Raw genomic sequence first — 25,542 nt, 5'->3', positions numbered from 1 at the left:
CTGCACCAGGTATATATCACATCTTATAGCTTAAACCGAACGCAAATCATCATTGTCGATGTGTTTTACTTCCGGAGTAATTCGCAAGTACAACTCCAATATATAGATCTAAGTAAAATAACAGCGATATGTAAAATAATTATATAAAACGTTAATAAATGTTAAAACGTTAATACATAATGCATGTTCTTTAAAAATTCGAGCCAATATGTATAAAAAATTAAGGTACAGTATATCTCTCTCTCAGAAGTTGCGCAATTTCTTTCAACTATTAAAATTAAATTATAGTCTCACATTAATGTCATAAGTACTTAATTATGTCCCATTTAATTCATTTAACTTTAAAGAACATTTAAGCGTCCTTTAATTAATGGTTATTAATTAAAGTGCTTTTTTAATTAATAGGCAAAACAAGAAAAATATAACTAAAGAGCTAAATAATGTTAATTTTTAGCTTTTAATTAAATATTTGTTGTAACCTTTACATACAAAATTCATTAAAGAGTTTATAACGAAGGAAAAATGCGCGTTGTTTGGGACACTCAAATATATGTGACATAATTTTCATAAAAAAACGGATTGACTTTGGAAGATGTCCATTTCTATGTTCGACATCGAAATATGGCCAAGAAACAACATGTGATTACATGTTCGATGTAATTTCGATAAACACTTAGACAGTTGTCACATCGGTCACCTCGATTCTAGAAATCGGTTTCGCAGGTTCTACGTATATAAATCCCTCTTCATCGTTCACGGACTCACCGATTCGGAGCTGCTGTAAATTCGCCACGATCGAATCTACCTGAACCGGCTGATCTGGCGGAGCTGCTTCGTTCCGGAGTTTACTGAAGTGAAGATAACAGATGCCACGATAGCCCTGCCAAGTTATTTCACTCGGCTTAACGCCGCGCATCAACAGAGCGTTTTTTAGATCGCGGACTCTAACGCCGGACGAGATATTAGAGAGCTTCAACGAAAAGTCAATATGTGTTTTCATTCGAGCGCGAAGATTTTTACGCCGTCGGGACGCGTTCTTGGTACTGTTTTCTGTCTTCGTCTATAATACATAAGCAAGATTTATTTATAAAGAAAAAAATATTAGAAATATAAACAGATAATAAATATTTTTTAATTAAATCTACGTAAACTTTTATTTAATAGAGGAGAAATTTAACTCACATTCACAAAATCTCTTATTAACCCTGTATTACTCGCATAGTTTTTTTTAAATGTAATTACTTGCGTGGGTTAATTTTTGACACCCCAACATTACATATCAATTTCATTGTTCTCTTTGGTGATTTACAATTAAATAAAGACTGATAATATTGTATACATCCTTTAGATAAAGATAAATTCAAAAAATTTTTTTAATTGTGAAACAATTTGCGTTAAATATAATAATCCCAGCAAACACAAAGTTACACACGTGTGTTATATTACAGTTACATTGTTGAGTGGGAAATTACAACTAACAGATACGTTACATGTAACTTTGTGTTTACTGGGAATGGATATGTATAGCATTCATACATTTATCGAATTTATAAAGTGGGGAATATCCCAAATATTTTGCGTAAATAATGAAAGGTAATAAAAGTACAATAATATGTTATTATGGAACTATATATGCGAAAAGGCTTACTTGTACTTCAGCATTGGGAAGATTTTCTTCTTCAGCTTTTGGTTTCTTATACGTTCGTCTTCGTGGGAAACGCGGTTTCTCAACTTTATCCTTGCCATCTTCCATCATGTTTTCGGTATTAGGCGCATCTCTTTTCGTATTGAAACGCTTCTTGTTTTTCGGATATTTAACACGATTCTTGATATACTGGCGCGTTTCCACGTCGGAATCGACTTCCTTCAGGACTACGATTTTACCATTTCTGCGAAAGAATAATCGTGTATTTACACGAAATAGCCTACCTAACGTGATTCAGGCAACTTAATGCATACTTTTCATCCATCTCTTTGAGCTGCTGTAATACCTGCATGGTTTTGAGTTTTCTTTCGCTAAGCATATGCCACAGAATGCCAGACGGTTTCTTCAGTCTCGACTCTACGTATATAGTTTGCGTCGGCGTGACAATTATATCTACTGGCACATCATATTCTTTGAACAATTGTGGTGGTAGGTAATCTACAATTTGGCAATCATGTACTGTTGTGACAACAATTGTATTTTTCGTTATCATGCCCATTCTCATCATCATCGCAAACTCAAGATCTGCGAACCCTTCTCCTTTGCCGAGCCTGTACCCGTCTCGACTGACGCATACAGATCCCAGTATAACGAGATCTACCTGAGTAAATAATGAATAGATGTCTAGAATCAATTAATGTCTCATGCCGTCAAAGTAAATGCTGTGCAAGAAAGTCTAATGCCTGTTTCTACCAATGTAGATTAATTTTAATCTCCTTTAACTTACTGTTTACCTTTTTTCCTAATTCTAAGAATTGTGTAAATTCTAAGAAATTAATGAGTCTTAGAACTGGAAAAAATGAAGAGTAAGTTGAACCGAGATTAAAGCTAATCTACATTGGTGGAAATAGGTATAAATAATTGTATGTGTTGTGAGAAAATGAAGTAATTTGATATTGCATCTTTAGTGGCATAATTCATCTCTTTATACATATTATATATCTTTTATCCATTAATATTAAGTAAATTATTATTGTTTAATTATCTATAAAATATTTACCTTAATACGGGAATCTAGCCCCAGTGATTTACCCGCTTGTTCTAGACCGCGCATGGAAGCCAGTGTTTTCAGCTGTTCTTTCGTTGCGCCAGCAACTGACGTAACGTGTAAGAACAAACCAGTTCTCAATCTGGGAATAGGCACAATGATTTCCTTGTTCGCTTCCAGAGCTAAAAACCTCACTGGTTCCTGCGGCTTGTCCGGATTTATCTTTATGACTCTGGTCCTTTTGAATTCATCCAGTTCGATCAATCGCTGTGCAGCCTCCGCGGCGCCTTTGAAGTTTGGAATACGCTTGTATATGTTAACGGGAAAATTCACCAGCTCATTCTTCATCATGTAGTCCCACACCTTACGACGGAAACTCGACTTCGTTACTTCCTCAGCTGTAAGAAATTGTTAACGTGAAAGAATCAGCTGACGAATAGCGACAATATAGCATATGCTTCGCACGCATCTTCTATAAAACAATTTTCAAATGGTGAAGCGCATATACACGCGCAAAGTATATCTACTTTTCTTGTATACAAACATAAAAATGTTCTATTATTTCTTTTTAACATTTGGAGCTAGAAACATCAAGGAAATGCCTGTTGCGCCGATCGCACGGTAAAACCACTCACGTAAGTTCTCCGTCATCTTGACCGGTTCACCAGTGGAATCTTAGAGGACAGAGGTTCAGGACCCGGAAGACACAAATCCCAGGAAGCGTCACCGCGACGTCTCTCCCGCAAAAATAGACCGCACGGTTCGGTTTATCTCGTCCACGCGCGGCCCTTTCCCCTCCTCTTCGTGTCTATTTCTACGCGGCCCCATGTCCGCAAACTCCGCAACATCGTAATCCTCTAGGGATCCGACTGCGTCCTGTCGACGTGAGATATCGTTCGCGAGGCGAGAATTCCAGGGAAATGCAAAGAATGTTGAAATTTCGATGCTCTACTCAGCGCCGCTTCTAAGGACGACGACGATGATCGATGGAGAACCTGGGAGAACCGCAGCAGGAGACGATAAAACAAATCAGCTGATCCTTTGGCAGCGAACTAGGGAGTTAGAGGCTCCAACTCCCTAGTTCGCTATTCGACCTACTCCGAGAATCAGCTGATTCGTTTTATCCTGTCTCTTGTCAAGATTATTCACAGACGTCGTCCTCATGACATCCTCATATTGTTTTAACGATGTTCTCATGTTTTCCTCATATCGTTTTCCTGTCATCTTACAATGTCCTCACGATCCTCTTAACTTTTGGAAATCTGTTTCACATAACAATATCATGTCGCACTTTTTGCATTTAAAAGAAGATGGATAGTTAGACATTGTGAAAAAAAGGAGGAAAGATGACAAATATAAAAAAAATTGCCATAAAAAGTAAACTGGCCTTAAATTCACTTTCTGCATGTGAAACAAGACTGTATATTTGAGTTGTAGAGGAGTTTGAGCAAATAATCAGAGTGTAGTAAAAGTGCAAGTCGCTAGCACTGTGTCCACGTGACTGTTTAGCAGTGACGGATGCTGTCAGGAATTTTGAATTTTCCTTCTACGCCATATATGGATCCTGGATTGGACAAATCCAGTATGATAATCAGTCTAGATAAGTTAGACAATAACTAATCGGTCTAAATAAGTTAAACAATCAATTAAGACTTTTTGAAGCCAAAACAATCGACTCTCTTTTATAAATTATAACTATACATATAATCGAAGATGCCTTTTACTTTTTAATTTTACTAATACTATATTTTCTAATTTTACTAATAATTTTTATTGATATCAGAACACATACGGCACAATTGATTTATAATTCCCTTCTACCTTTTATTTCGTGAAACTTTAGCTTCTGAGAGGCTCAACTATTTCAGACAATTAAATTTTCTTCTAATATATCACATCATGGCCTAATTAATTCTTTTTGTTGAATTTGTGAAAATGTTGCTTTAATCAACGTTTTTTTCTTTTCCCACGGCAGAGACCATAAAGATTTTCTCAAAGGTTTCCACGCAGATGGAGAATTTCGCTCGTCATTTAAATTAATGCAGAAACCCTGAACGCGATTACACCCCTGCAAACGTGAGCGAGACGAGCAGTGCCGACGAGCAGTCGGCGCTTGGCTCTGTCGTGAAAGATGGCTTTGCTCGCGAGAAACATTTGTAAGGCGCTCTCTCAGGTAATTATCGACGCATCCCTCCGTCGCTGCATGTGTTCAGAATCTCGTGCACCTATGAAATGCAGAAAAAACACATAAGTTCTATATCATGACAATTAAGACAAAAAAATGCAACTACTCCGTCGACGTAATGGAGTAGATGATCGCAAGAGCATCGCATATTTAGGTGTCTTTATATCGCGATATTTTTATCCGAAACGCATTCGCGTGTCGAAAACGCAAACTTGTTACTCGATGCACCCGCGCAAACGTATTTCTCGAATTTGCTCGGCTGCGCGAATCCTTACACGTCGACTGAGGCAAGCACCTGCATTCGCGAGCTTACTTATCACATTATTTAATCAAGGTAATCTTAGTTATTCGTTGAGAAAAGCAATAAATTGTTACGCAAGAATTAGAAGCCTATTGTTCATGAAGTGCGACGAACAGAATAGGATTACAATGTTGATTAACTCCAGTTAACTAAAAGGATTAATCCTGTCCGAAGATTCTAAATTTAGAGCGTTCCATGAATTCCATTCCTGGAAAAAAGAATTATATTTGAGACAAAAGTGTAATAAATGCTACTTTGAATTCTTTGTATAACACTAATTACATTCATATTTTAATAAGATATGTTTAAATTTTGGCACATTGTATTTAAAGTATGTTAGATTTGTAGTATATCACATTTAGATTATCGTATATGTATAGTGAATTATGAATTTTATTATGTTTAATAAAATGTAATTCTTATGTTTTGTGTTTGTAGGCTACTCAAAAGAACACAGTTAGGGCCCTGCACGTAGGGACAATACGACAGCAAGAATCGGTAAAGCATTGCTATTCTTCAATTGATAATTAGATATATATGTGACATGTATACTTTTTTCAGTCAGTTGAACAAGAAGGAAAGTTAAAATGTACCTTGATACCGGGAGACGGTGTTGGACCAGAACTAGTGGTTGCAGTTCAAAATGTTTTCAAAGCTGCGGATGTCCCGGTTGAGTTCGAACCTTACTTCTTGTCTGAAGTAAATCCAACCCTGAGTGCTCCTCTGGACCAAGTCTCCAACAGTATCGCTAGAAATCGAGTTTGTCTAAAGGTCTGATTATATATTTTCTAAACTAATAATATAATTAAATAAAATAAAATAAAACAAATGATATGACTTACTCAATGCTTTCATTTCGTGCACATACAAACATCAATAAGATAAAGCACATAATTTCAAATATAAAAATTTTTCTATTTGATAAAGCAAATTTTTTTAAAAGTATGCGACTGTAAGATAACAGTAATTTTGCAACTCTCGATGTAACTGAATATTGTTTCGCATTCACAATAGGGGATCCTAGCAACTCCGGATCACTCTATGACGGGAGAGTTGCAGACCTTGAACATGAAATTACGTAAGAGCTTGGACTTATATTCAAATGTGGTGCACGTGAAATCTTTACCGGGAATTAGGTCACGTCATCAAAATGTGGACTGCGTTATTATCAGAGAACAAACGGAGGGAGAGTATTCCGCGTTGGAGCACGAATCTGTCAAAGGAGTGGTCGAATGCTTAAAGATCGTGACTGCCACTAAAAGTCAAAGAATCGCGAAATTCGCCTTTGACTATGCTGTAAAGAATAACCGCAAGAAAGTCACGTGTGTTCACAAAGCTAACATAATGAAACTCGGCGATGGACTTTTCCTCAAATCGTGCCAGGAAATTGCCAAAATGTACCCCAGGTACTTCAGTAACTTTCCTGTCCATCTATTAATTGCTAATTAAAAATATTTATTATGAAATTATTTGTAAAATGTATTTAATATTATTTATATACAATAATTCACGCACCGTTAATTGCGTTGGTTCATATAAGCAGGCTTTCTTTTTAACTTTTATTTTATATTCCTATTTTCTAATGAAACAGGGTTACGTTCGAGACGATGATCGTCGATAATTGTACCATGCAGATGGTTTCTAATCCACATCAGTTCGATGTCATGGTAATGCCGAATTTGTATGGAAATATTGTGGATAATCTCGCGTCCGGTTTGGTCGGTGGTGCCGGAGTCGTCGCAGGTGCCAGTTATAGCGCTGAGTGTGTCGTCTTTGAACCAGTAATGTATCTGATTTTGTATATATGTGTGTATGTGTGTGTATATATTTGTACAAAATAAGAATTATATTCAAAGTGCAATTAAAATTAAGAAGAATTTTTAAAACTTAACTTACACCAATTTTAAAACATAAGTTACTAAAAGTCTCGTATTCTTCAACAGGGCGCAAGGCACACATATTCCGAGGCGGTCGGCAAGAACGTCGCGAATCCGACGGCGATGTTGCTGTGTGCGGTGAAGCTTCTGAATCATGCGAATTTGAAACGCTATGGTGAGCAGATCCGCGAGGCGTTGAACCGCGTGCTGAATGATGGAAAGGTGTTAACGAAAGATCTGGGTGGGCAAAGCTCGACGACGGAGTTCACCGCTGCCGTGATAAACAGCCTGCGCTAAAACTTGTGTAACATAAGAGAACGTAGACCTTGCATTGTGAACTCATTTTTATCTGAAATGATTGTGTAAATCGTAGCGTCACCCGTTATAGGGTATATCTAACTCACATTATAAAATTTGTAAAGCTATATTATTTTAGGACTCTATAATGATGCAAATTTTCATTTGCAATAATAACCTTCTGTATGTTCTACGAACAGAAAGAAATCCAAAGTTTTTTGCAATTGCCAGATTGCAGAAATCCAAATGCGATGAGCGGACTGCAATTAATTCTATATATTAGTTTTAATAGACCAAAATATAGACACAATTGTATCATATCTATATATAGAATAAATTACACTATCTTGTATGATCCTATTAAAAAATGTCAAGCCTCTCCTTATTTCATAATTAGAAATAATGATATAAATACATATATATCTTTACATTTCATAGTCATCTTTGATAAAAGTTAAATGAAAATGTTAAAATTACTTTAGTAAATTACAATAATTAATATCTATTTTTAGTTATTGATTTTTTCTGATTATTTTATTTTTACCCTTATTTTCTAATATTTGTGGAATAAATGGTTCATAATTTAATAAATATATAAATATACATTTATAATACATAAATATATAATATATATTTAAAATATAATATATAATAATATATAAATGTATAATAAAAATATGATATTCTCGCAAAATAAAATTTCTGAAATAAAATTCATGAAATTACGAACGATGGCGCATATCGTTCAGTGATATAACACGTGTCCATTGACAACTCGACATCTGTTGACTGTTTGTATCAGCTGATCGAAGTCTTCGCCTACATATCGCACGTATGCACGCCGAATAAACGAGAAATAACATAGAAGCAAAGTAACTTGCATTGTCAATGGATCCCGACAATTACACGGTGGAATTAATACGTCAAGACATTGTCAAATACCAACTCCAAGTGAATGCTTTAATACAAGTAAATATATATATATTGTCGTGGTACATAGAATATAACCTAAATTTCAATGTTGATATAACAAAGCTATGGACAGTGGCAAGAAATATGTCACGAATTAAATTAAAATAGGTCTAATTAATACTCTGCATTTAATAAATTACCTGTTTACTGTGAAGGACATACAACAATGCAGTGGGCCGCTGGAAGTGCTGGATGAGCTCAACGCAGAGGGTAGAGCCAAGATAGCAGTTTTGAAATCCTCCTTAGAGCATCTGGCATCCATCGCCGAAACCGAGGCGGATAAAACCAAGAGGGTCGAACTGCTATCTGTCGTGGATAGTTACAAGGAACAGCTAAATACTTCCTTGGCTGCCTTTCGCAAGGCCAATGTTGTCAGTGCATGTGTCATTGACAAACTGGCGAGAGAGAATCTGTTTTCTATGCCGGAGGAACGACAAAACGCTCTTCGTAGGCGGCATGACAAACAGAGCTTGACGAACGCGTCCAGCCAACTGACAGACAAATTGCTTAGTATTTCCAGACATCTGGCCGAAACATCTCAAAGAAGCGCTGATACGCTAGATACTTTGTGTGTGTACTTGTCTCGTTACTTGATGGCAACCTGATGGCATGTTATTCTATGGATTGACATTATATGTCTTCATGAATGAAAGAAAAGATAAAGGATGGACTTTTATAAATATTTTAATAACTTTATATATAAGTTATTCATTAATCTCTTTTAAGATCGTTTTCATTTGTCACCAGATATTGTTAAATAAGAATAACTGATTGTATATAATAGCATCCTGTAAAAAGTAGAATATATGAAATCTCTCGGAACATTTTTATATTCATTATTAAAATAGATTACATTGCGCTGAATTTTAATGTCAGAGGATGAACAGCAAAATAACTATAAATTATGTTTTAGCAAATTTTTTGTATTATTGTTTCAGTAACATCTTCAGACAAGGTCGGCAGTACCAAGGACGAATTGGAGCATCAGCAACAAGCTATAGTACAATCAGGAAAACTGTTAGGGAAATATGGTAGACGAGAAGTCACTGATAAAGCGTTGCTCGCATTGGCATTTGCCTTTTTCCTTGCCTGTGTATTTTACATTCTACAAAAAAGATTATTCTGAGTATGCATAAAGTTTTAAGATATATAAGATGTATAAAGCTTAAGATGAGATATCAAACTGTTTATATAACAATGCAAATTCTTATAAGGGGACGGGAAAAGAAGAAATAATGTGATATATATTATATGTACTCTTCAAGAGTGAAAGAGGACAAAGGGTAGTGTCTTTTATAAATATTTTAATAACTTTATATATAAGTTATTCATTAATCTCTTAAGATCATTTTCATTCCGTCACCAGATTTTGTTAAATAAAAATAACTGATTGTATATAATAGCATCCTGTAAAAAATAGAATTTATGAAATTTTTGGAGATACATATATATTTTTATATTCCCTGTTATTAAAATAGATCTTATTATTAAAATAGTTTGCATTGTGCGTTTTTTGAATTTTAACACTAGAAGATGTAAAACACATAAATCATTTTTAACAATTTTTTCATCGACGTCGATATTAATAAAATTTATAGCTCTTTGGTTCTAGAAAAGTCTAATAAGACATTTCATCATTAAGTAGAATTCTTCTAGTGTTAAATATGAAAAATGTTATTCTTACACATAGTAGGATTCCGTACATTTTTACAGCCGTTCATAAATTCTTCTCTGGAGACTATACCGTCTCTATTCGCGTCCATCTTTTCAAAAAATTTGTCCACCTGCTGATTAACCATGGACTGGATAGTTTGCGCGTTTTGCACCATCTCGTAAATCGCGGATACTATAGTTAGCATCTCCTGTCTTGTGATACAACCGTCGCCGTTCAGATCGTAGAACCTGAAAAGCAATAAGTCCGAAGAAATTATTTTGTGTTGCTTTGGCTACGTTCGAGATCATCAATTCGACAGAAAATTAATCGTTTTTGAAGTGATCAAAAAATTTATTTTTAAAATTAATTAATTCTCTCTAATCCGAATAAATATATCTTCCAATTCCCATGAATAATTTTATAATTAAATCTCTCATAAAATATTATTTATAATTTTTTTCGAATTTATCAGAAAAATCGCTATTAATAGAAACATTGAGGAAACGAGCTCTCACTCAAATATCCAGGAAAGCTTCTGGTCCACGTTGCCATTAATAATCGATGTCATGGCTTTGAGAAGATCGTTGAAATTGACGATGCCATCGCCGTTTCTGTCGATGTTGTTGAACACGATCTGTGCATATCTGGTCGAATCACCAAGCGGAAATAGTTTGGCATACGTGGGTTTCAGATCGCTGGAAGTTGCGCATCCCCTAGGGCACAGCTGCTTGAAGGCGCGATACAGTTTACGAATTTCATCTTTAGAAAACCCGGTGCGCCAAGTCAGAGTGGACAGTTGCTCGGGGAACACGTATAATGAATGTTTATTTTCCTGGATGCTCTCTACGAAAATGTGATCGAGTTACATACAGTGATATTGCAGATTATCGTATATATTTACATCCTGATTTTTATTCGCTCGGGTTAATCTTAGAAATTTGAAGTTTTTCATTCTGTAACTGTTAAATTCTTCACAATTATATATCTTTTGAATATAAACTATAATTGTAATAAAATTAAATTAATTAGTTGCACTTTAAGGGGTTCTTTCTATTTACAATGTCAAATGTAAATTATTAAGTATACGTTATTATTACTAAAAAATTGCGAATTATTTATTTTAACTTTTTACATCTTTTTTTTTTATACTTCAAAATTTTTAGCAAATTATAATTGTTATTAGTCATTTAATTAAATTGAGTATTTATTTAACAGCTACTATAAAATTATTAAAACAGATTTATTAATTTTATTACTAAAAATCTCTCATTATATAGTTCTATTCAATTACTTAATTGTATACACATTACGTCTTTATTATCTAATTTAATCGAGCGATTTGTCTAATTAATTGGCGATTTCTAGCGTTACAAAAACTAGGAGAAAGTCCTAGTCTACAAACGATCAAATCGGATATCGTTACCAGTAATTTTTTGGATGCTTTTTCTCATTTTCCTCAAGCTGCGTTGCATCTTTATGGAGAGGCTGGGTCGGCGAAGAGACTCGCAATTATCTTTGCTGCCGTGGTTTGACATTTGAAAGGATCCAACAGACACGTGAGATCAGATGAGCTTGACAGTGATCAACGATTTTCAGCGAATGTCGAGCGGAACGAAACTGACGCAGTCGACTGCACAGAGTAGTTTTGATGAAGCCTGCAGTAGCCAAAATATTTAGACGATTTACTATGGCATGTCTGTAAATCCCAACAAGAAATGACGTATGAACGCATATCCGCAGACGGTTTTGGGTGTGTCTCATCCACCGGCTCATCTTCAATGAACATTTTCTTCTTGGATCACAAACAATAAATATACTAACTAATTTCTTGTAATGTATAATTGCGTACGTTTATTAGTCCAAGTGACTCCTATGTTTATTTTATATTCGAGTCTAAATTTACCAGATCACGATATAAATTATATGTTATCACTACCGCAATTGGCAACATGACCCAATCCGAATTCCAAAGTCAGATTCGAAATGGAGTTTCGGAAAAGAAGAGAAGAAATAAGAAGATAAAAACCGTAAAGCTTCTTCGAGAAAGTATCTTTGGAATTTCTTGCCAAACATTTATGGGAGTAAAGCGGGAGAAATGTAAAAAAATGTGCTTTCGCACAAAGAGGAATTTGATCACATTCTCTAAAAGTATTAAAAACTTCCTCCACCCACAAACTAGTTTGAATCACTGTATGAAAGCGAGTTTCTTAAATAACTTTATCGTTGCATACATTTCCCGCGTTTATCACACATGTAACATTAAACTTATATATAAAAGTACTCTTAAATACTATATAAATATAAAAATATATACATATATATATATATATATTAAATTATGTATACAAAATTTTATAATTCTACAATTTTATATAACTCCAAATTAAATTTCTAGAGTTAAATAAGCTATTAAAAAATTGTTCGTCTCTGTTGCGAACATCTGTGTGTAAATAGACACTTTCTCTGCCAAACGCTATTAATAGTCGGGTAGATTGGAAACTGACTATTACGGTAATAGGAATCGGTAGAGCAAATCGTGTCGTTATTTGATGGTCTATAATTCAAGAATTCACCCTTTCATGGAAGAATCCGTCAAGTGTAAGGACAATTATGTGCAGTTGCGCGAAGTAATCGACCTTGTCGTCTGCAATTTACGATTCATATTCGCGCGATAAATGGGCCTATCAACTACCAATAATTTCCCTCGAGGCAAACCGAGTTATTTGTTTATATATAACCCAGTTTTTTTATACAATGTACAATCCGGTATTACGTGATTAAAGAATTTATTGCAGTGTCTCTTATAGTCGATTTCCTGTAAGAAGTTGCGTGCAATTTGAACCAGGTTGAGAAAGACTTCGTGTAAAATGATGAATAACGAATGAAAAAAATGCTGTATCCATTACAGGGGCTAATTTGCACCAATATAAATTGACGCTAATTGCGCAAGACAAATTATTTTTCCTAAAGCCAGATTACAAGGTAGAAGAAAAAAACAGCACATTACTATACATATATGTTACACTACTCAAACCGCATCATTAAAATAATTTAAAAATTAGCGTAAAACAAATTAAAATAATAATTATAATTACTAATAACCATTTCTTTCAAATTCATGTGAATTTAATTTCTCAAACTTTCATTGTATTTGAATTTTTGCCGTCAAGCAAGTAAATATATAATTAATTTAGGTAATAAAATATACAGAAGTACAGATTCTATCATTAAGAGAAGTGTTTTACCTAGAAAAACATTTGGAAAAACATATGAGGGAAGAACTCAAGGGATCAAAGGGCAACTTGTTTCGGTTCATCCAAGCAGTTTCACGGAATGTATGTCAAGTTTGCCGATAAGATAATCCACTACTGTTTTTGGTATCGCAAGCGGTGTCCTTGACATGATATTCGAATGTAGAGCGACTCCCAATAAAGTTTGGCGCCAGTGCGGAAGAATCGGACGCGAAGATTGAATATATCGCGCGCAGATCGGCCTGTGCATAATATAATGTAGGTCACGCGATCATTTTCGTAATCTCGAGGAAAAACGCATGCTGCGAAATTCACCCGGTGCGGTGCACTTTATGATCGAATGCACGCAATAGCATGCAAGCACGTATCGGCGGCGCGTTACGTATGCAAAATTATTACTATTTCATGCAGAGCGCCGGATTTCGTGGATACGTCTACGTCAAATATCTGAAAGCGATCCATGAATTAAACATTGAATGCTAATCCGGAAGAACCGTATACGAGATCTGATCTAATCACAATCGATGCAGTCAACTGCTTTTGCGTCTTCCGAACGATCGTTATTAGAGCGCACACAGGGCTTTTCCTTTTCTTCTTCCTTTGCCTCAAAGAGTTACATGACGAAATGCCATTACCATAAGATGTAGCGGCATACCAAACAAATGAGTAATTACGATGATATCAGTATCTCATACATCTTCCTGTATTCCCTGCAAACGATATTGCGTGCGCGGAATACGCGAGCGAGGGAGCGAACAAGAGTTACGAATGTTGCATATAAATTGTTATAAAGAACGACCAAGACAGTGAAAAAGGGTCTTCCCCAAGTTCAAAAGCGCGCAAGCAGCAAATGTGTCATTTTGTCAGCATGTGCGGAATCCTAAATTGAGGAAATAATCGTGAAGAGGTAGAACTCGTTGGAATAAGAAATCTCTTCGGCGGCTCTCTCAATCACAATCTTGTCATGAGAAAATAATAAAGGATCTAGACATGGTTGGATTTAGAATCCATTCCGTATGATCCAAACTTCGAACGGTCATGAATGTAAATTGAAAATCTGGAAATCTGTAATGCAAAATATTGTAAGACAAATCATATATCTGAATATATAAATACAAAATGCTCAATATTTTTCAAATAGGTGATTCTAGGATAACAAAGAAAAAAATAAAATGACATCAAAATCTACGATCGTGGATTAAGATTAAATAAACCGTTGATTGAATCTATGATTTAATAGAATTAAATAATTTTGTTCATCTATTTGATTAATGATTCAATTAGATTCTAATAGAATTACGTATATCAATTATATAAATTGTAATATATATTACTATAGGCTCTGTCAGATTTTTATGCGTTATTTTATGCTTTCTCTCTTTATAATTTATATATGATCTTATAAAAGACTGCCGTATATTCTTACTAAAGCCGATTGAACACATACGCATTCAGTATCCCAAGATCATTCATCAAAAGACAACGCAGATTCATCACCAACCGCGCATTTTTCTGAGCGGTAGGGCGATAGGCCAGTGGTATATAAATCAGCAGTAAGCAGTATCTCTCCATTGCGGTAGTGCTTGTTACAGTTGCTTGTGATTAGGTAGAAGTTAATTATTATAACTAGTACAATTATTAGAGGTGCTACGTGGCCTCAATTATTTTCCATAGTTAGAGAACAAATTCAAATAAATAACAATACAGTCGACAAGATACTGGAGTTTCCAGAAAACGACGTCGTATCGTCGTTAATCCCACAATTCAGAAAGTGTAAAAGAAAATATTGACGCCGTGACGCAACGACGTTCATTATCTGATTTTTTGGTGCGTGAACGTGCGTTGTCCCTGTTTTTATATCCACTTTAGCGTTTTTATATCCACTTTACTAAGTGCGCTGTCAGCCGTGACACCTGTCAGAAGTAGTAAAATCAGCGAGCGTTAACTGCAATCGAACTGTTAATGGAACTTTAATGGAACTTTTATTTTTTATTTGCAGAACATTCACTTGGACCTACAATAGACTCTATATCATCACGGATATCAGAGAAATCAAAGGAAACTGAATAATAGTAAGAAATACAATAATCTTTTCAATTACTTCAATTATAATAAAGAATGGAAAACTTAAGGAAATCAAGTAAATCTCAAGAAACTGTAAACGAATGAAAAAAATCTGAATCTTTCTTGAATGATTTCAACAAAATTCTGCTAAAACAAAAATTTACTTTAAATTAATAGATTTGTAAATATAAAAATATATGTATACATGTGTATCATATCTTTATAAAATTATCAAGAATTCAAAAAAATTATTAAAAAATTAATCTTTCGAATCTAGTTTTAAACATTCTTTACACTTCAGTTTGGGAATTAAAATCCTAAAATATAATGCAAAACGATTAAATTTAAACATAATGTATCTAAATACTCACAATGTATCTAAATACTCACAAAAATAGAAAATAATCTTTCTCCTTCTAGATCATCAGAAAAAGTTAAAAGATTATGACTGAAGTTTTCAAGTGATAGAATTACAATGAAGTTAATCATTCTGCTGTTACTACTGGTCAGTTTAGTTTCCTGTAAGCCCTGGCTCGAGCTATGGTTTCCTCAGCAGTCCTACGACAATCGAAATACCGGATACTACGCAAACGGCCCGTATCGTCAAAGTAGAGGTGGTAAGGAGCGCTGGAAACAAATTTGCAGAACTATAAATGCGGATTCATATGCGTTCCCAGGACGCGTGCCTTATCCTGCCGCACCCGTTTGTCCATGGTAAAGGAAATTTCCGGTCGGATTTCCAATCTGTCGTGCCAAACGCAAGTGAGAACGTATCGTGCGTTAAAAATATGAATTTATTGTAACAACGTAGTTTTAGACAGTTTACGTCCACCGGTTATGAGTATTTCAGTCAGTATGCGTGTACGTATGTGTCCGTGACAATGCTAGCAAACAATTTAAAGCTAGTATACATACAAATATTCGATTACATATAACTACGGATGCGTTCATCAAGTAAAGTACGAAGCGAGGAGATAATTGTCAATTGCTTTTGTACGCGAACTTTATTACTTCTCGCTTCTCGGTCCGTATTCGCACTTGTTAAATATAAAAACGAGAAAAAGAAACTAGGAATCTTATCGTACTACAAAAAATAGCTTAGAGTTAAAAAAAAACAAAACTAAAGAATACAGTCGAAAGCTATAAAAATGTAGTTTCTAGATTTCTTTTTCAGACATTTTAAGAGTGTTCTATCATGCAAAGTCACTTTATATCAGTATAACTTTTATTTATCCGTCAATGTTAAATTTTTAGTGCGCGTACGGACCCACTAAATATCTGCTAACTTAGATACAGTTCAAAGACTTATCTGTTGATCTGTGTAACATCGACTTTCTAAGTCATCACCATCTGCCTACAAATCAATAACACTCCAAGCTCTCTCTCTCTCTCTCTCTCTTTCTTTTCTTACGTATAAAAATAAGCTATATACATTATATATGTTACATTGTAAGTTTATGCTCAAATTTTCTAAAAAAAATGCACGCTTTCGTAGCACAATTGTAATTATAGTCTTAAATATCATGTATATTACATGCTTTATATACAGTCCAGGATCACAGAGTTCGGTACAGCACGGCGGTGTTGTGTGTACGTTGATGCTTGTAGTTTAAAGAAGCGATAAAAGCCATTTTAATACATTATCTAAGCAAATTGTACAATATAAAGTTTAATTTAAATACAGTCGAGAGAATTTTACTCATCTATAGTTAATCTATAAAATTATATTTAGAAATAGGATTTTCAATTTTGTAAAAATTATATGAAACAAAGATAAAAATAAATAATTTGATTTGTAGATTAACTTTTTGTTGCACAGTGAGATACCTATGATACTGTAATTTCAAATAAGACCTATTATCAATGATAATCACACGAAATTGTTAAAAACATATGATTTTTTTGTCAAGTTTTTTTGTCAAAATGGGAATTGTTATATCATAATTACATCGCCATCACAATTCCTCCGAGTGACTACCCTTAAATAAATTATATCACGATCAATGTCCGGCATTGCTGGATAATTTATCTGAATTCTAAAATAACTTATTTCTTACTTGGATCACAATGGTTTCGTTATTACCGGGAAGAAATTCCGCATTACACTGGTAAACTCTTTTATCGCCTGTGCGAGGAACTTTGTAATCGAATTTTGGACCGAGAAGAACAATCATTTCCAGACTTGTATCAAACCATCTGTGCTGCCGGTGAGAATGCACGTATTCGACATAGCCACGGCGGAGATCGTGTCGTGCTGACCGGAGGGTGGAGTCTCGGGACCGCTTTCCTCCATGTTTCTTCCTCTTGTGTCACTTCCAGACAACGGATTAGAATCGTCATCCACCAATACCTCCTGCACGACGTTCGTTCCGTCTATCAAACGTAAACTGTAAACAGAGAAGCGATATCGTATATCATTAAGCAAGAATATAATAAATATATTGAGTGATTAATTTTATAATCAATCGATTACTGACTCGTATGCCAATGAATTTGGAGTGAGGACATCGTTAGCGGCGGGCAGAGCGACGTAAGATGCGGTGGGTCTATCAAAGTCCCAGAAGCGTAATCGCATATCGGTGCCGCCGGCTAAAAGGAAGCCCGAACAATCGATGCATCCAGTGTACATGGCACATACAGTGTGACCGGCTTGAGTACGACTCAACGGCGGGGCATTTGATGCCCATAGAACCATCTGTCGTTGATCGGTCTCCAGATTCCACATAGATATCTCATTGTTACCTTGTACAGCTGAAATTATCCACGAATGCTCTGTCGGATGCGTAATTACCTTTCGTACTCTGGCGCCTGAAAGAAACGATAAATAGCATTACAAATAGTACAAGTAACATTATTAGAAATTATTTTAAGTGAAATTAGTACATCAAGCGCAATAGAAAATAAAATAGCGAGATAATCTACCTGTTGGGTGCTTGATACTCGTTATTGGCAGTTGAAACCTCAAGTCCCAACAGGTATGGATACCGGAACTCGTGCCAAGGGTCAACCACTGCTGATGACTGTTTACGCAAAACGATGTGATGACTCCATGCTTTAAATCATTTTCTAAGCGCCATGTTGTGCCGGGACATCGTAAGTCCCAACCTACCAGCGATCCATACAATGAGGCATATACAAGAACCGATTGCGAGCCGGAATCTAGATACTGTAGATCAACAGCACTTCCTTCTTCCTGTTAAACCGTTAAAGCGTTAAAAGTTGCAAGCAACATTTCTTTAACATTCATATGCGTTGAATTTTTATATTATTGCGGATATTTTCTAATCACCTGGGGATCTAATTGACGAGTGCCAATCAGGCTCATTTTACTCGAGTTTGGCTCAATCCGAAGTACGAATACTGTTCCAGACGAGCTCGCAGAGCTTGCTAAAGATTGCCCTTGGTCGCACACAGTTAAGCCAACCAGTGGGCCTCCTCTATGCATGTAAGTTTGCCTGTAAAGCACAGCATCAAGAAATGAATATTGCATTATTAATAACTCGGAGCTTTAAACTTAAAATAATATAATAAGTTAGTCAAAACATTTTCAATGTGTATATATAATTGTTTTGAAAGAGAAAAACAGTACCTAGAACGATTAGCAATATTTCGTCCCTCCATCTTACTGGCATCCCAAATTTTAATACATCCGTCGGAGGAACTACTTGCGAACAAGTTAGTGTCCGGTATCGAAACTAATCTATTCACTGCAGCTCTGTGCTCATGGAGATGCGCGACGGGAACTCCTCGAGGTCTCCAATCCTTTGGCAGTGATGTGGAGCCTTTTAGCCAACATCGATAATGAATAAAGAAGCACATGATAATCATACAATACAGCATGATGTAATTTGTAAAGATTTAATTTTTATTTACCAGCTTCGCAAGCGATATTGTTAGCCCAACGTTTTGCTCTTAACACTGCTGCATGTTGCTCTTGTTTCCGATACGTTAATTGCCGTACTTCTAACCGGCAGGGCGCACATCTATCTGCAAAATTGTTATTCTTTAATATTTTTTTATCTCTCATTTTATGAAACATAAAAATTATATAAATATTATTATATTTAAATTTTATTATTTTTAACTTTTTAATTATTTATTATTTTTATTATTATTTTATATTACAATCTCATTAATTTCGCTTACATTGTATATAAGATCGCTCGTGAAGCGAATGATCGTTCATGAGAGAATTAATGCTAGTCATATCTGATAGACAATGATGCGGAGATAAATGGATGTCTCCACTGTGTATGCTCTGGCTGGGACTGCCACTGCTTCCGGTCATGTCTGACATTTTAACAATAGCATGCTGTCACAATAATATAAGAAAAATTATTACAAACAATATAGAATTAGCAGGACAATATAGAAAACAAAGAACCATCGATATCGATTTGTTATAATACTTGAGCGTTATCTTGAGCTGCAAACATCGTACGCCATTCTTGATTCATTGTTGCGTATGTACCAACAGTCTCCGATGTTCTTCGATCCAATCTCTTGAAAGGTGGCAGGGTTAAGTCTCCTTTAGTATCAGGATATAATACGACGACATGATGTCTTATTCTATCTTTCACTGGACTTAACTCCAGTTTACCATCCACGGGCTTGATAGCATTTTGCTTCGTGTCCGCGGAATTGCGATACTTGTTGATCTTCATCAAGTGAGGTTTCATGATTAGCAATTGATCCTCAACTGCCTCAGTCATTGATTCCGAACTCAAACGCCTAAAAAGCTAAAAAAAAAAACTGTTGGTGAATCTTTTTGTATTGAATCTTTTTTATTTGCAATAATAAACAATATATCTTTATTTTAAATTTTTTCGCTGCATAATATATAACGCAACATTATTTTATTTTAAAATTTAATTTTTTGGCAATATAGTAAAATTTTTTCCCAGTGTTTCAAGATTGAATATAATCAACGTTATTTACATTTTTTAAAGAGGTACTCATGTCGTTGTATTGCGGCGATACTACACCCGTTATGGCTTTCGCTCTAGCTGCCTGCCTCTGTTCAAGTACTTGGAATAGTTCCTCCACATCGTTATACTTCACCACGGAATCGTATACGATTCTAGATATAGGAGGAACAAGTGCCTCGAGCAATAAAATCTCCTTTTCTATCTGGATCAATGAATGTTTCAGATATGGTTGGAGCATCGTTTGAACTTTACATTGGACGTCTACCACATTCAGAGTTCTTGCTGCCGCGGAAATAAAGCCGACGGTTGCATGACGTATCCAAAGATTTGGGTGGACCTATAAAAAAATGACAGTGCAAATTAATTACACCAATACACAAGGTGCTTTCAAATTTAAACTAGTCTCCTTTAAACAAACTTATTGTCTTATTTATACTGTCTAATTTTTTATTTTCAAAGAATTTGTTTTAAATAATATTCTGAAATTTATTAAAATTTTAACAAAACCCTATAACTTCAATTTTTTCGATTTGTTAATCAGAAAATTTTATAAATTTGTAAAAGAATCTATAAAAGTGTTGTTATCATTATACATATCAAAAATTTTTATATCATGACGTACCAGGAAGACCATAGTTTCTGATAATAATTGATAAAGAGCAGATTTATGTAGTAGACCCAATTCTGTAAGTGTTGCCATGGCATTTATGGCCTTTGTGGTTACAAATTCTTCAGGATCAGATAAACCTTGCTGCAGAAGTGGCATTAATATGGGACTACTATGCCAACCGACATAAGCGGCTACACCTACTATGCATTCAAAAAAAGAGCCTCTCAGTTCCTTATCCTCTTTGTCATTTAAAAACGTGATAACGTGACTAAGTAAAATATCATTGGCTTTCTGTTTTCCGAAAAACACACACAATTTGTTTATTCCATTTTCCATTAACGTTTGTTTTACTAAATTTTTGGGATCTGTTAACAACATAGACACTGATTGTTGGACCTAAGTAAAAGATAAAGACAACGCATTATTAAATTAATCGATAGTGTTTCAGCTATATAGTTCAAATAACGAAAATTTCAGCGAAAATACATCGTTTTAATCTTTTTACGAACTATGAAAAATATTTATACCATTTCGTGCAAGGTTTGAAGTTCGCTGTCATAACTAGGCTTTGGTCCTTCCTTGTTGCCCAAGTTAGACAGATGAGCGTTTTCTAAATAACGCAGAGCGATGTGCGCCAAATGAGCAATATTCTCCGCATAAGCTGCTCTAACAATAACTGCCTCGTCTTGAGTTATGTGCGCTAAACCTGGTAGAATGTACTCAGGAAATATGTTTACATCCGAAGATGGTATCGATTTTACAAGATGTAAACACTTCGTTAAAGTGTGTATCGCTGATACTCTTACCCGCGGCGCCGGATCATGAACCAAATGGAACTAAGTAACATTAAAAAAAAATATATAAGCAATAATTAATAATATAAAATAAAAAGTATAATTTACTCAATTAAAACATTTTTTAGCTTAATACAAGTGTAGCAATGATATTTATTTTTTGTATGATTTAAAAAATTTCTAAAAATTAGCATTTTTAATACTTACGATATAAGGTAATATTCTATCAAGAATTGTCTCGTCAGAAACATTTTCAGCCAATTCTAATAATATCTCTAAGCTGTGCAATTTGGATTGCGAGTAATGCAATCCTCTTATGCAAGATGTAACAAGTTGAGTTATGATAACAAGCCCTTCTAGAATTTCACTCGAGGTAGAAATTGACTTCTTGGATTCCGCGTCGCAAGTTTGTTTGCTATCTTCGGACTTAATCTCTGGCTCTGCGTCCACTTGAATATCACTGCCAATATCTTGTGCTGTGCTCTTCATATCAATTTGATTCAAATCGGTCTTATCGGAACTTTGATCGCTGTCGACTTCTACCATCGTATTTTCTTCGCTGTGACCAGAATCGTCCTTAATTGATTCCACATTACTCTCACATTGACCAGATTTTGCGGTTTCCGCGGGTTTTATTTCGCTCGTTTTCATCCGTTCACTGTCTTCCGCCTTTAGTATACTTATAATATTACCAATGTCCTTTTTCAACCGTGTTATTTTCTCGTCCGGTGATAAAATCGGAGCAGCGGAGAAAATAAGCATGTAAGACTGGAGGAAGGAATAAAAATATTCCGGAAAGATGGTACCTCGAGTTTGAGCCAGATAGATCTCTGCGCTTTTCCTATTTGTTGGATTTCTTTCCAGCATTGAACTAAGCAGCTCACGTATCCCTGGATCGTCTATACTGTCCAAGTGTTTGCTCACAGAATACTCGTTGTTCCTATATGCTGAATATATTAACATCATATTAATAAAATTCAGGTTTGTAAGATCATCTTTTACATTCCACTTTGTACTCATTTTTTAACAATTCAATAAAAAAAAAGAGCAAGAGAATTTATAAAAATATGATATACCTACCCAAAAGTTGTGAAAAATCGAATGGTGGATGCCCTTCATTATACAACTCTGTTAAAGCACAACCTGCAGAAAAAATATCCATCATCGGATGCAAATCACCTGTCTTTACTTCTTGTTCTGGTAATAACAATGTATTGCTCAATTCTGAAGATAATGTTTTCACAAATCTTTCGGGCGCTATGTAACATGTTCTGAAAAGATATTAGAGATTATTCCAATGAAACAAGAAAGAAAGAAGATGGCTTTGGTAAAGATTTTACCTTCTCCTGGAAGTATCAAAAAAATACGAAAAATCTGCAGGATTATCTTCTGGTAAATACGTTGGTTTAAAACTAGCAAAATCCGTGAGTAATATCCAATTCCAACTAGTTATCATAATATTTTCCAATTTTATGTCACCATGACAAACACCAAACTGTAAGAAAAAATATTTATTTTTAAAAATTATAATCAGAGATAATATATTTTATTATTTAAATAAATAAGAAGTTAGTATAGATAAGATTTAAAATAAGCTACTTGAGTTAAATAGAAGACTCTTAAATAATTCTCTTTGAACAGCTATCCTTTTTAAAATGATTCACACATGCTACTTACCTTATGGGCTTGATTAAGAGCGTATAATACTTGGAAAGTGATCCACTTTTTCTCTATGCTCGTTAAAAATGGCCTAGTGCTGATCCTGTCATAAAGAGAATATTTGACATACTCCCGCATTATTGAGCCTGCTTTTTCTGTGAGCTGATCCAAGCATATAATTAATTCTAGTCTTGCTAAAATAAACAATACATGTTTATAGTATTTCTATATTACAATACTTACGATCATTCGTTGAAACGGTAGGCAGTTGACAGCGGAGGCTAACTTTGACCTGATCTCCTCCAGTTTGTCCTTATAAGTAGATAATGGCAATGTTGGATCATGAATTGCGAACACTTTTACAACTATCAGTCCCTCCAGGCTACGGGCCCGAGCTACTTTGAAGAATCTAGTGCTTCCTAAACTGTAAATAACAAGGAATATTGTAAATCAATAGTTTAAATTAATATCACTTCATAATTAGTTAATTCTAAATAATATTCTCAAGGTTTCCATAAATATCACAAACTTTTCTACACATACATATAGCAATTATTAAAATATTTTACTTATAATATTCTCATATTACTTACGAGGGCAGTTTGATAAGTCAGTGACTTTAATTTTTTTTTTTAATTAAAATTAGATTTATTTTTTTAACATAGTCTCCTTTTTAAGTTACTGGCTTATTAAACTATCCACATATAATATTTTTGTCAATATTAACTATGATTTAAAAGGAAACAGAACATTATGTGGATACCTGATTACAATGCATGTACATCTGTTAATATTGATTACAAGTAATAAAAATATCATGAAGTATTAACAGGCTGTTATTATTATGAGATATCACTTGAACACGCGGTTTCGACAATGCTCTTGACAGTGCTAACTAGCAGACGTATGCACACGTAAGGTAGAATAATTCGATTGAGTACTTACTTCACGTCGAATAATAAATCGCTGTGATCTGTCAAATAGTGTTCTACCGGAAATATTTGGCTGGGCGCAATGCCCACTAATTGATTGCCCATTTTTGCCAATTTTTGTTGCCAAGATGAGGATTCAGATAAAAGCGATACACTCACTCTCGGCGTCCATTTTTCCCGATTTTTTACACCTTATGCAGTGCGACCAACCATAATTCTAGATGCATTTAGGATCCTTTGCATTTCAATTGTGTTTACGTAGGCACGCCTGGTACGTACATTCGATACCATTCGGCACTGTTCGGCACCATAGATGGTTACCACATGAAGTTGCATCAATCGTGACTCGTGACGATATTCGGAGTATTCGGACTTTTACTATTCGGAGCAATTTGAGCAACACGACTATTTATTTTATTTCGGGTTAGGCCGGAATCAGACTACGCATTGAAGATTGAGATCGAAGATTGAAGATTGAAATTTGACCAATGAGGGCAAAGGAATTTTAACTCCTATTATTTTGATTGGTCAAATTTCAATCTTTCAATCTTCAATCTCAATCTTCAATGCCTAGTCTGATTCCGGCCTTACTTTTATCGATGTAGTACTTTTTATTTTTTTTTTATTTTTTTTTAGTTTTAAGAAAGAATTAGAAAAAGACAAAAAGGAAATTAAACCGAGATTTAAATTATAAACAAAGATAAAGAATAAGTAAATTAAATCGAGATTATAAAGTTAATTTATATATTGATAAACATGAACATATTTAACGTAGAATCGCTTAAGCAAAAATTTTAACTATGTGCTTTGTTGATCTTAATCTAATGTTTTTTTTCTATAAACAATAAAAAATTAATAATGTACTACAAAAAAGTGTTTTAATAAAATAGATGAGAGTTTTGAATATATAACTAACGCTTAAATTAATTTTTTTATAACACTTTATAATTTTATAAGTAATAAAACTGTTGGATCAGTAACAATCTTTATTGACCTGATTAATAAATATTTAGCTGTGTGGGATTCTCTCTTACCTTCTGTTCTTCTTTGCTTCTATTTTCTTCAAAAGATTTATTTACAACCACAATTCATAAAAGAAAATTAATACTGAACTGAAAATAGCCGTGAATCGAGCATCGATCATCGATGACGACAATTTGAATATTGACAACATTGGCTATCAAAAACTGTGTATTCCGATATAACCGATTTCTGATAGGTTGAAATTATGTTATTCCTATCGCTATCGCTATTCCCTCGTATTGTGTCTTGGGCTTTACAAGCTCGCGACCTGCGACACATGCTGGATTCACACTGCGTCCGAT

At 34.6% G+C, this 25,542-nt stretch overlaps 5 protein-coding genes and 1 long non-coding RNA gene across 6 annotated transcripts; 3 read left to right on the top strand and 3 right to left on the bottom strand.

Moving 5' to 3' along the window:
* Positions 1-530: 530 nt before the first annotated feature.
* Positions 531-3,344, bottom strand: lost (methenyltetrahydrofolate synthase domain-containing protein lost). The gene is made up of 5 exons (XM_018457051.1): positions 3,329-3,344; positions 2,706-3,091; positions 1,960-2,306; positions 1,649-1,889; positions 531-1,060 (listed from the first exon to the last, which is right to left on the bottom strand). The coding sequence occupies exons 1-5, from the start codon at positions 3,342-3,344 to the stop codon at positions 674-676; spliced, it is 1,377 nt and encodes a 458-aa protein (XP_018312553.1). The 3' UTR covers positions 531-673.
* A 1,374-nt stretch (positions 3,345-4,718) lies between these two features.
* Positions 4,719-7,711, top strand: Idh3b (isocitrate dehydrogenase [NAD] subunit beta, mitochondrial). Its single transcript, XM_018457033.1, has 6 exons — positions 4,719-4,866; positions 5,618-5,677; positions 5,741-5,950; positions 6,194-6,585; positions 6,771-6,960; positions 7,123-7,711. Exons 1-6 carry the CDS (start codon positions 4,825-4,827, stop codon positions 7,351-7,353), a joined length of 1,125 nt encoding a protein of 374 aa, XP_018312535.1. The 5' UTR covers positions 4,719-4,824; the 3' UTR covers positions 7,354-7,711.
* Positions 7,712-8,108: 397 nt separating this feature from the next.
* Sec20 (vesicle transport protein Sec20) lies at positions 8,109-9,713 on the top strand. The gene is made up of 3 exons (XM_018457055.1): positions 8,109-8,322; positions 8,481-8,895; positions 9,264-9,713. Exons 1-3 carry the CDS (start codon positions 8,242-8,244, stop codon positions 9,449-9,451), a joined length of 684 nt encoding a protein of 227 aa, XP_018312557.1. The 5' UTR covers positions 8,109-8,241; the 3' UTR covers positions 9,452-9,713.
* On the bottom strand, positions 9,057-11,681 carry LOC108728492 (neurocalcin-delta B). Its single transcript, XM_018457054.1, has 4 exons — positions 11,403-11,681; positions 10,495-10,822; positions 10,029-10,227; positions 9,057-9,113 (listed from the first exon to the last, which is right to left on the bottom strand). Exons 1-4 carry the CDS (start codon positions 11,512-11,514, stop codon positions 9,066-9,068), a joined length of 687 nt encoding a protein of 228 aa, XP_018312556.1. The 5' UTR covers positions 11,515-11,681; the 3' UTR covers positions 9,057-9,065.
* Positions 11,682-14,748: 3,067 nt separating this feature from the next.
* LOC108728564 (uncharacterized) lies at positions 14,749-16,398 on the top strand. Its single transcript, XR_001936892.1, has 3 exons — positions 14,749-15,057; positions 15,230-15,302; positions 15,715-16,398. It is a non-coding gene; the product is annotated as an uncharacterized lncRNA (long non-coding RNA).
* Positions 16,399-17,191: 793 nt separating this feature from the next.
* Vps15 (vacuolar protein sorting 15) lies at positions 17,192-24,386 on the bottom strand. Its single transcript, XM_018457169.1, has 17 exons — positions 24,231-24,386; positions 23,529-23,709; positions 23,304-23,447; positions 22,967-23,121; positions 22,707-22,897; positions 21,834-22,573; positions 21,360-21,668; positions 20,845-21,228; positions 20,233-20,559; positions 19,704-20,033; positions 19,441-19,606; positions 19,168-19,281; positions 18,884-19,076; positions 18,584-18,749; positions 18,217-18,487; positions 17,772-18,102; positions 17,192-17,681 (listed from the first exon to the last, which is right to left on the bottom strand). The coding sequence occupies exons 1-17, from the start codon at positions 24,320-24,322 to the stop codon at positions 17,465-17,467; spliced, it is 4,311 nt and encodes a 1,436-aa protein (XP_018312671.1). The 5' UTR covers positions 24,323-24,386; the 3' UTR covers positions 17,192-17,464.
* Positions 24,387-25,542: the final 1,156 nt, after the last annotated feature.

The sequence above is a fragment of the Mycetomoellerius zeteki genome, unplaced genomic scaffold, assembly GCF_001594055.1.
Source record: "Mycetomoellerius zeteki isolate Tzet28-1 unplaced genomic scaffold, Tzet1.0 scaffold62, whole genome shotgun sequence".
Classification (NCBI taxonomy): domain Eukaryota; kingdom Metazoa; phylum Arthropoda; class Insecta; order Hymenoptera; family Formicidae; genus Mycetomoellerius; species Mycetomoellerius zeteki.
The sequence above is the reverse complement of the archived record's forward strand: the minus strand, read 5'-3'. Positions and strand labels throughout refer to the sequence as shown.

Excerpts from the sequence above, each read along its gene's own strand:
- lost (XM_018457051.1), bottom strand. Across the intron at positions 2,307-2,705 it reads GGCTAGATTCCCGTATTAAG|GTAGATCTCGTTATACTGGG; the intron begins GTAAATATTTTA and ends TTATTTACTCAG. Across the intron at positions 1,890-1,959 it reads CTCAAAGAGATGGATGAAAA|AAATGGTAAAATCGTAGTCC; the intron begins GTATGCATTAAG and ends ATTCTTTCGCAG.
- Idh3b (XM_018457033.1), top strand. The coding sequence starts at position 4,825 with ATGGCTTTGCTCGCGAGAAACATTTGTAAGGCGCTCTCTCAG. Across the intron at positions 4,867-5,617 it reads TTTGTAAGGCGCTCTCTCAG|GCTACTCAAAAGAACACAGT; the intron begins GTAATTATCGAC and ends TTGTGTTTGTAG. Across the intron at positions 6,961-7,122 it reads AGTGTGTCGTCTTTGAACCA|GGCGCAAGGCACACATATTC; the intron begins GTAATGTATCTG and ends ATTCTTCAACAG.
- Sec20 (XM_018457055.1), top strand. The coding sequence starts at position 8,242 with ATGGATCCCGACAATTACACGGTGGAATTAATACGTCAAGACATTGTC. Across the intron at positions 8,323-8,480 it reads AAGTGAATGCTTTAATACAA|GACATACAACAATGCAGTGG; the intron begins GTAAATATATAT and ends TTTACTGTGAAG. Across the intron at positions 8,896-9,263 it reads TGATACGCTAGATACTTTGT|TAACATCTTCAGACAAGGTC; the intron begins GTGTGTACTTGT and ends TTATTGTTTCAG.
- LOC108728492 (XM_018457054.1), bottom strand. The coding sequence starts at position 11,514 with ATGTCAAACCACGGCAGCAAAGATAATTGCGAGTCTCTTCGCCGACCC. Across the intron at positions 10,823-11,402 it reads AAGCATCCAAAAAATTACTG|AGAGCATCCAGGAAAATAAA; the intron begins GTAACGATATCC and ends ACATTTTCGTAG. Across the intron at positions 9,114-10,028 it reads TTATGAACGGCTGTAAAAAT|GATGCTATTATATACAATCA; the intron begins GTACGGAATCCT and ends TACTTTTTACAG.
- Vps15 (XM_018457169.1), bottom strand. The coding sequence starts at position 24,322 with ATGGGCAATCAATTAGTGGGCATTGCGCCCAGCCAAATATTTCCGGTA. Across the intron at positions 23,122-23,303 it reads CTCTTAATCAAGCCCATAAG|TTTGGTGTTTGTCATGGTGA; the intron begins GTAAGTAGCATG and ends TTTTTCTTACAG. Across the intron at positions 20,034-20,232 it reads TGAGTACCTCTTTAAAAAAT|CTTTTTAGGCGTTTGAGTTC; the intron begins GTAAATAACGTT and ends TTTTTTTTTTAG.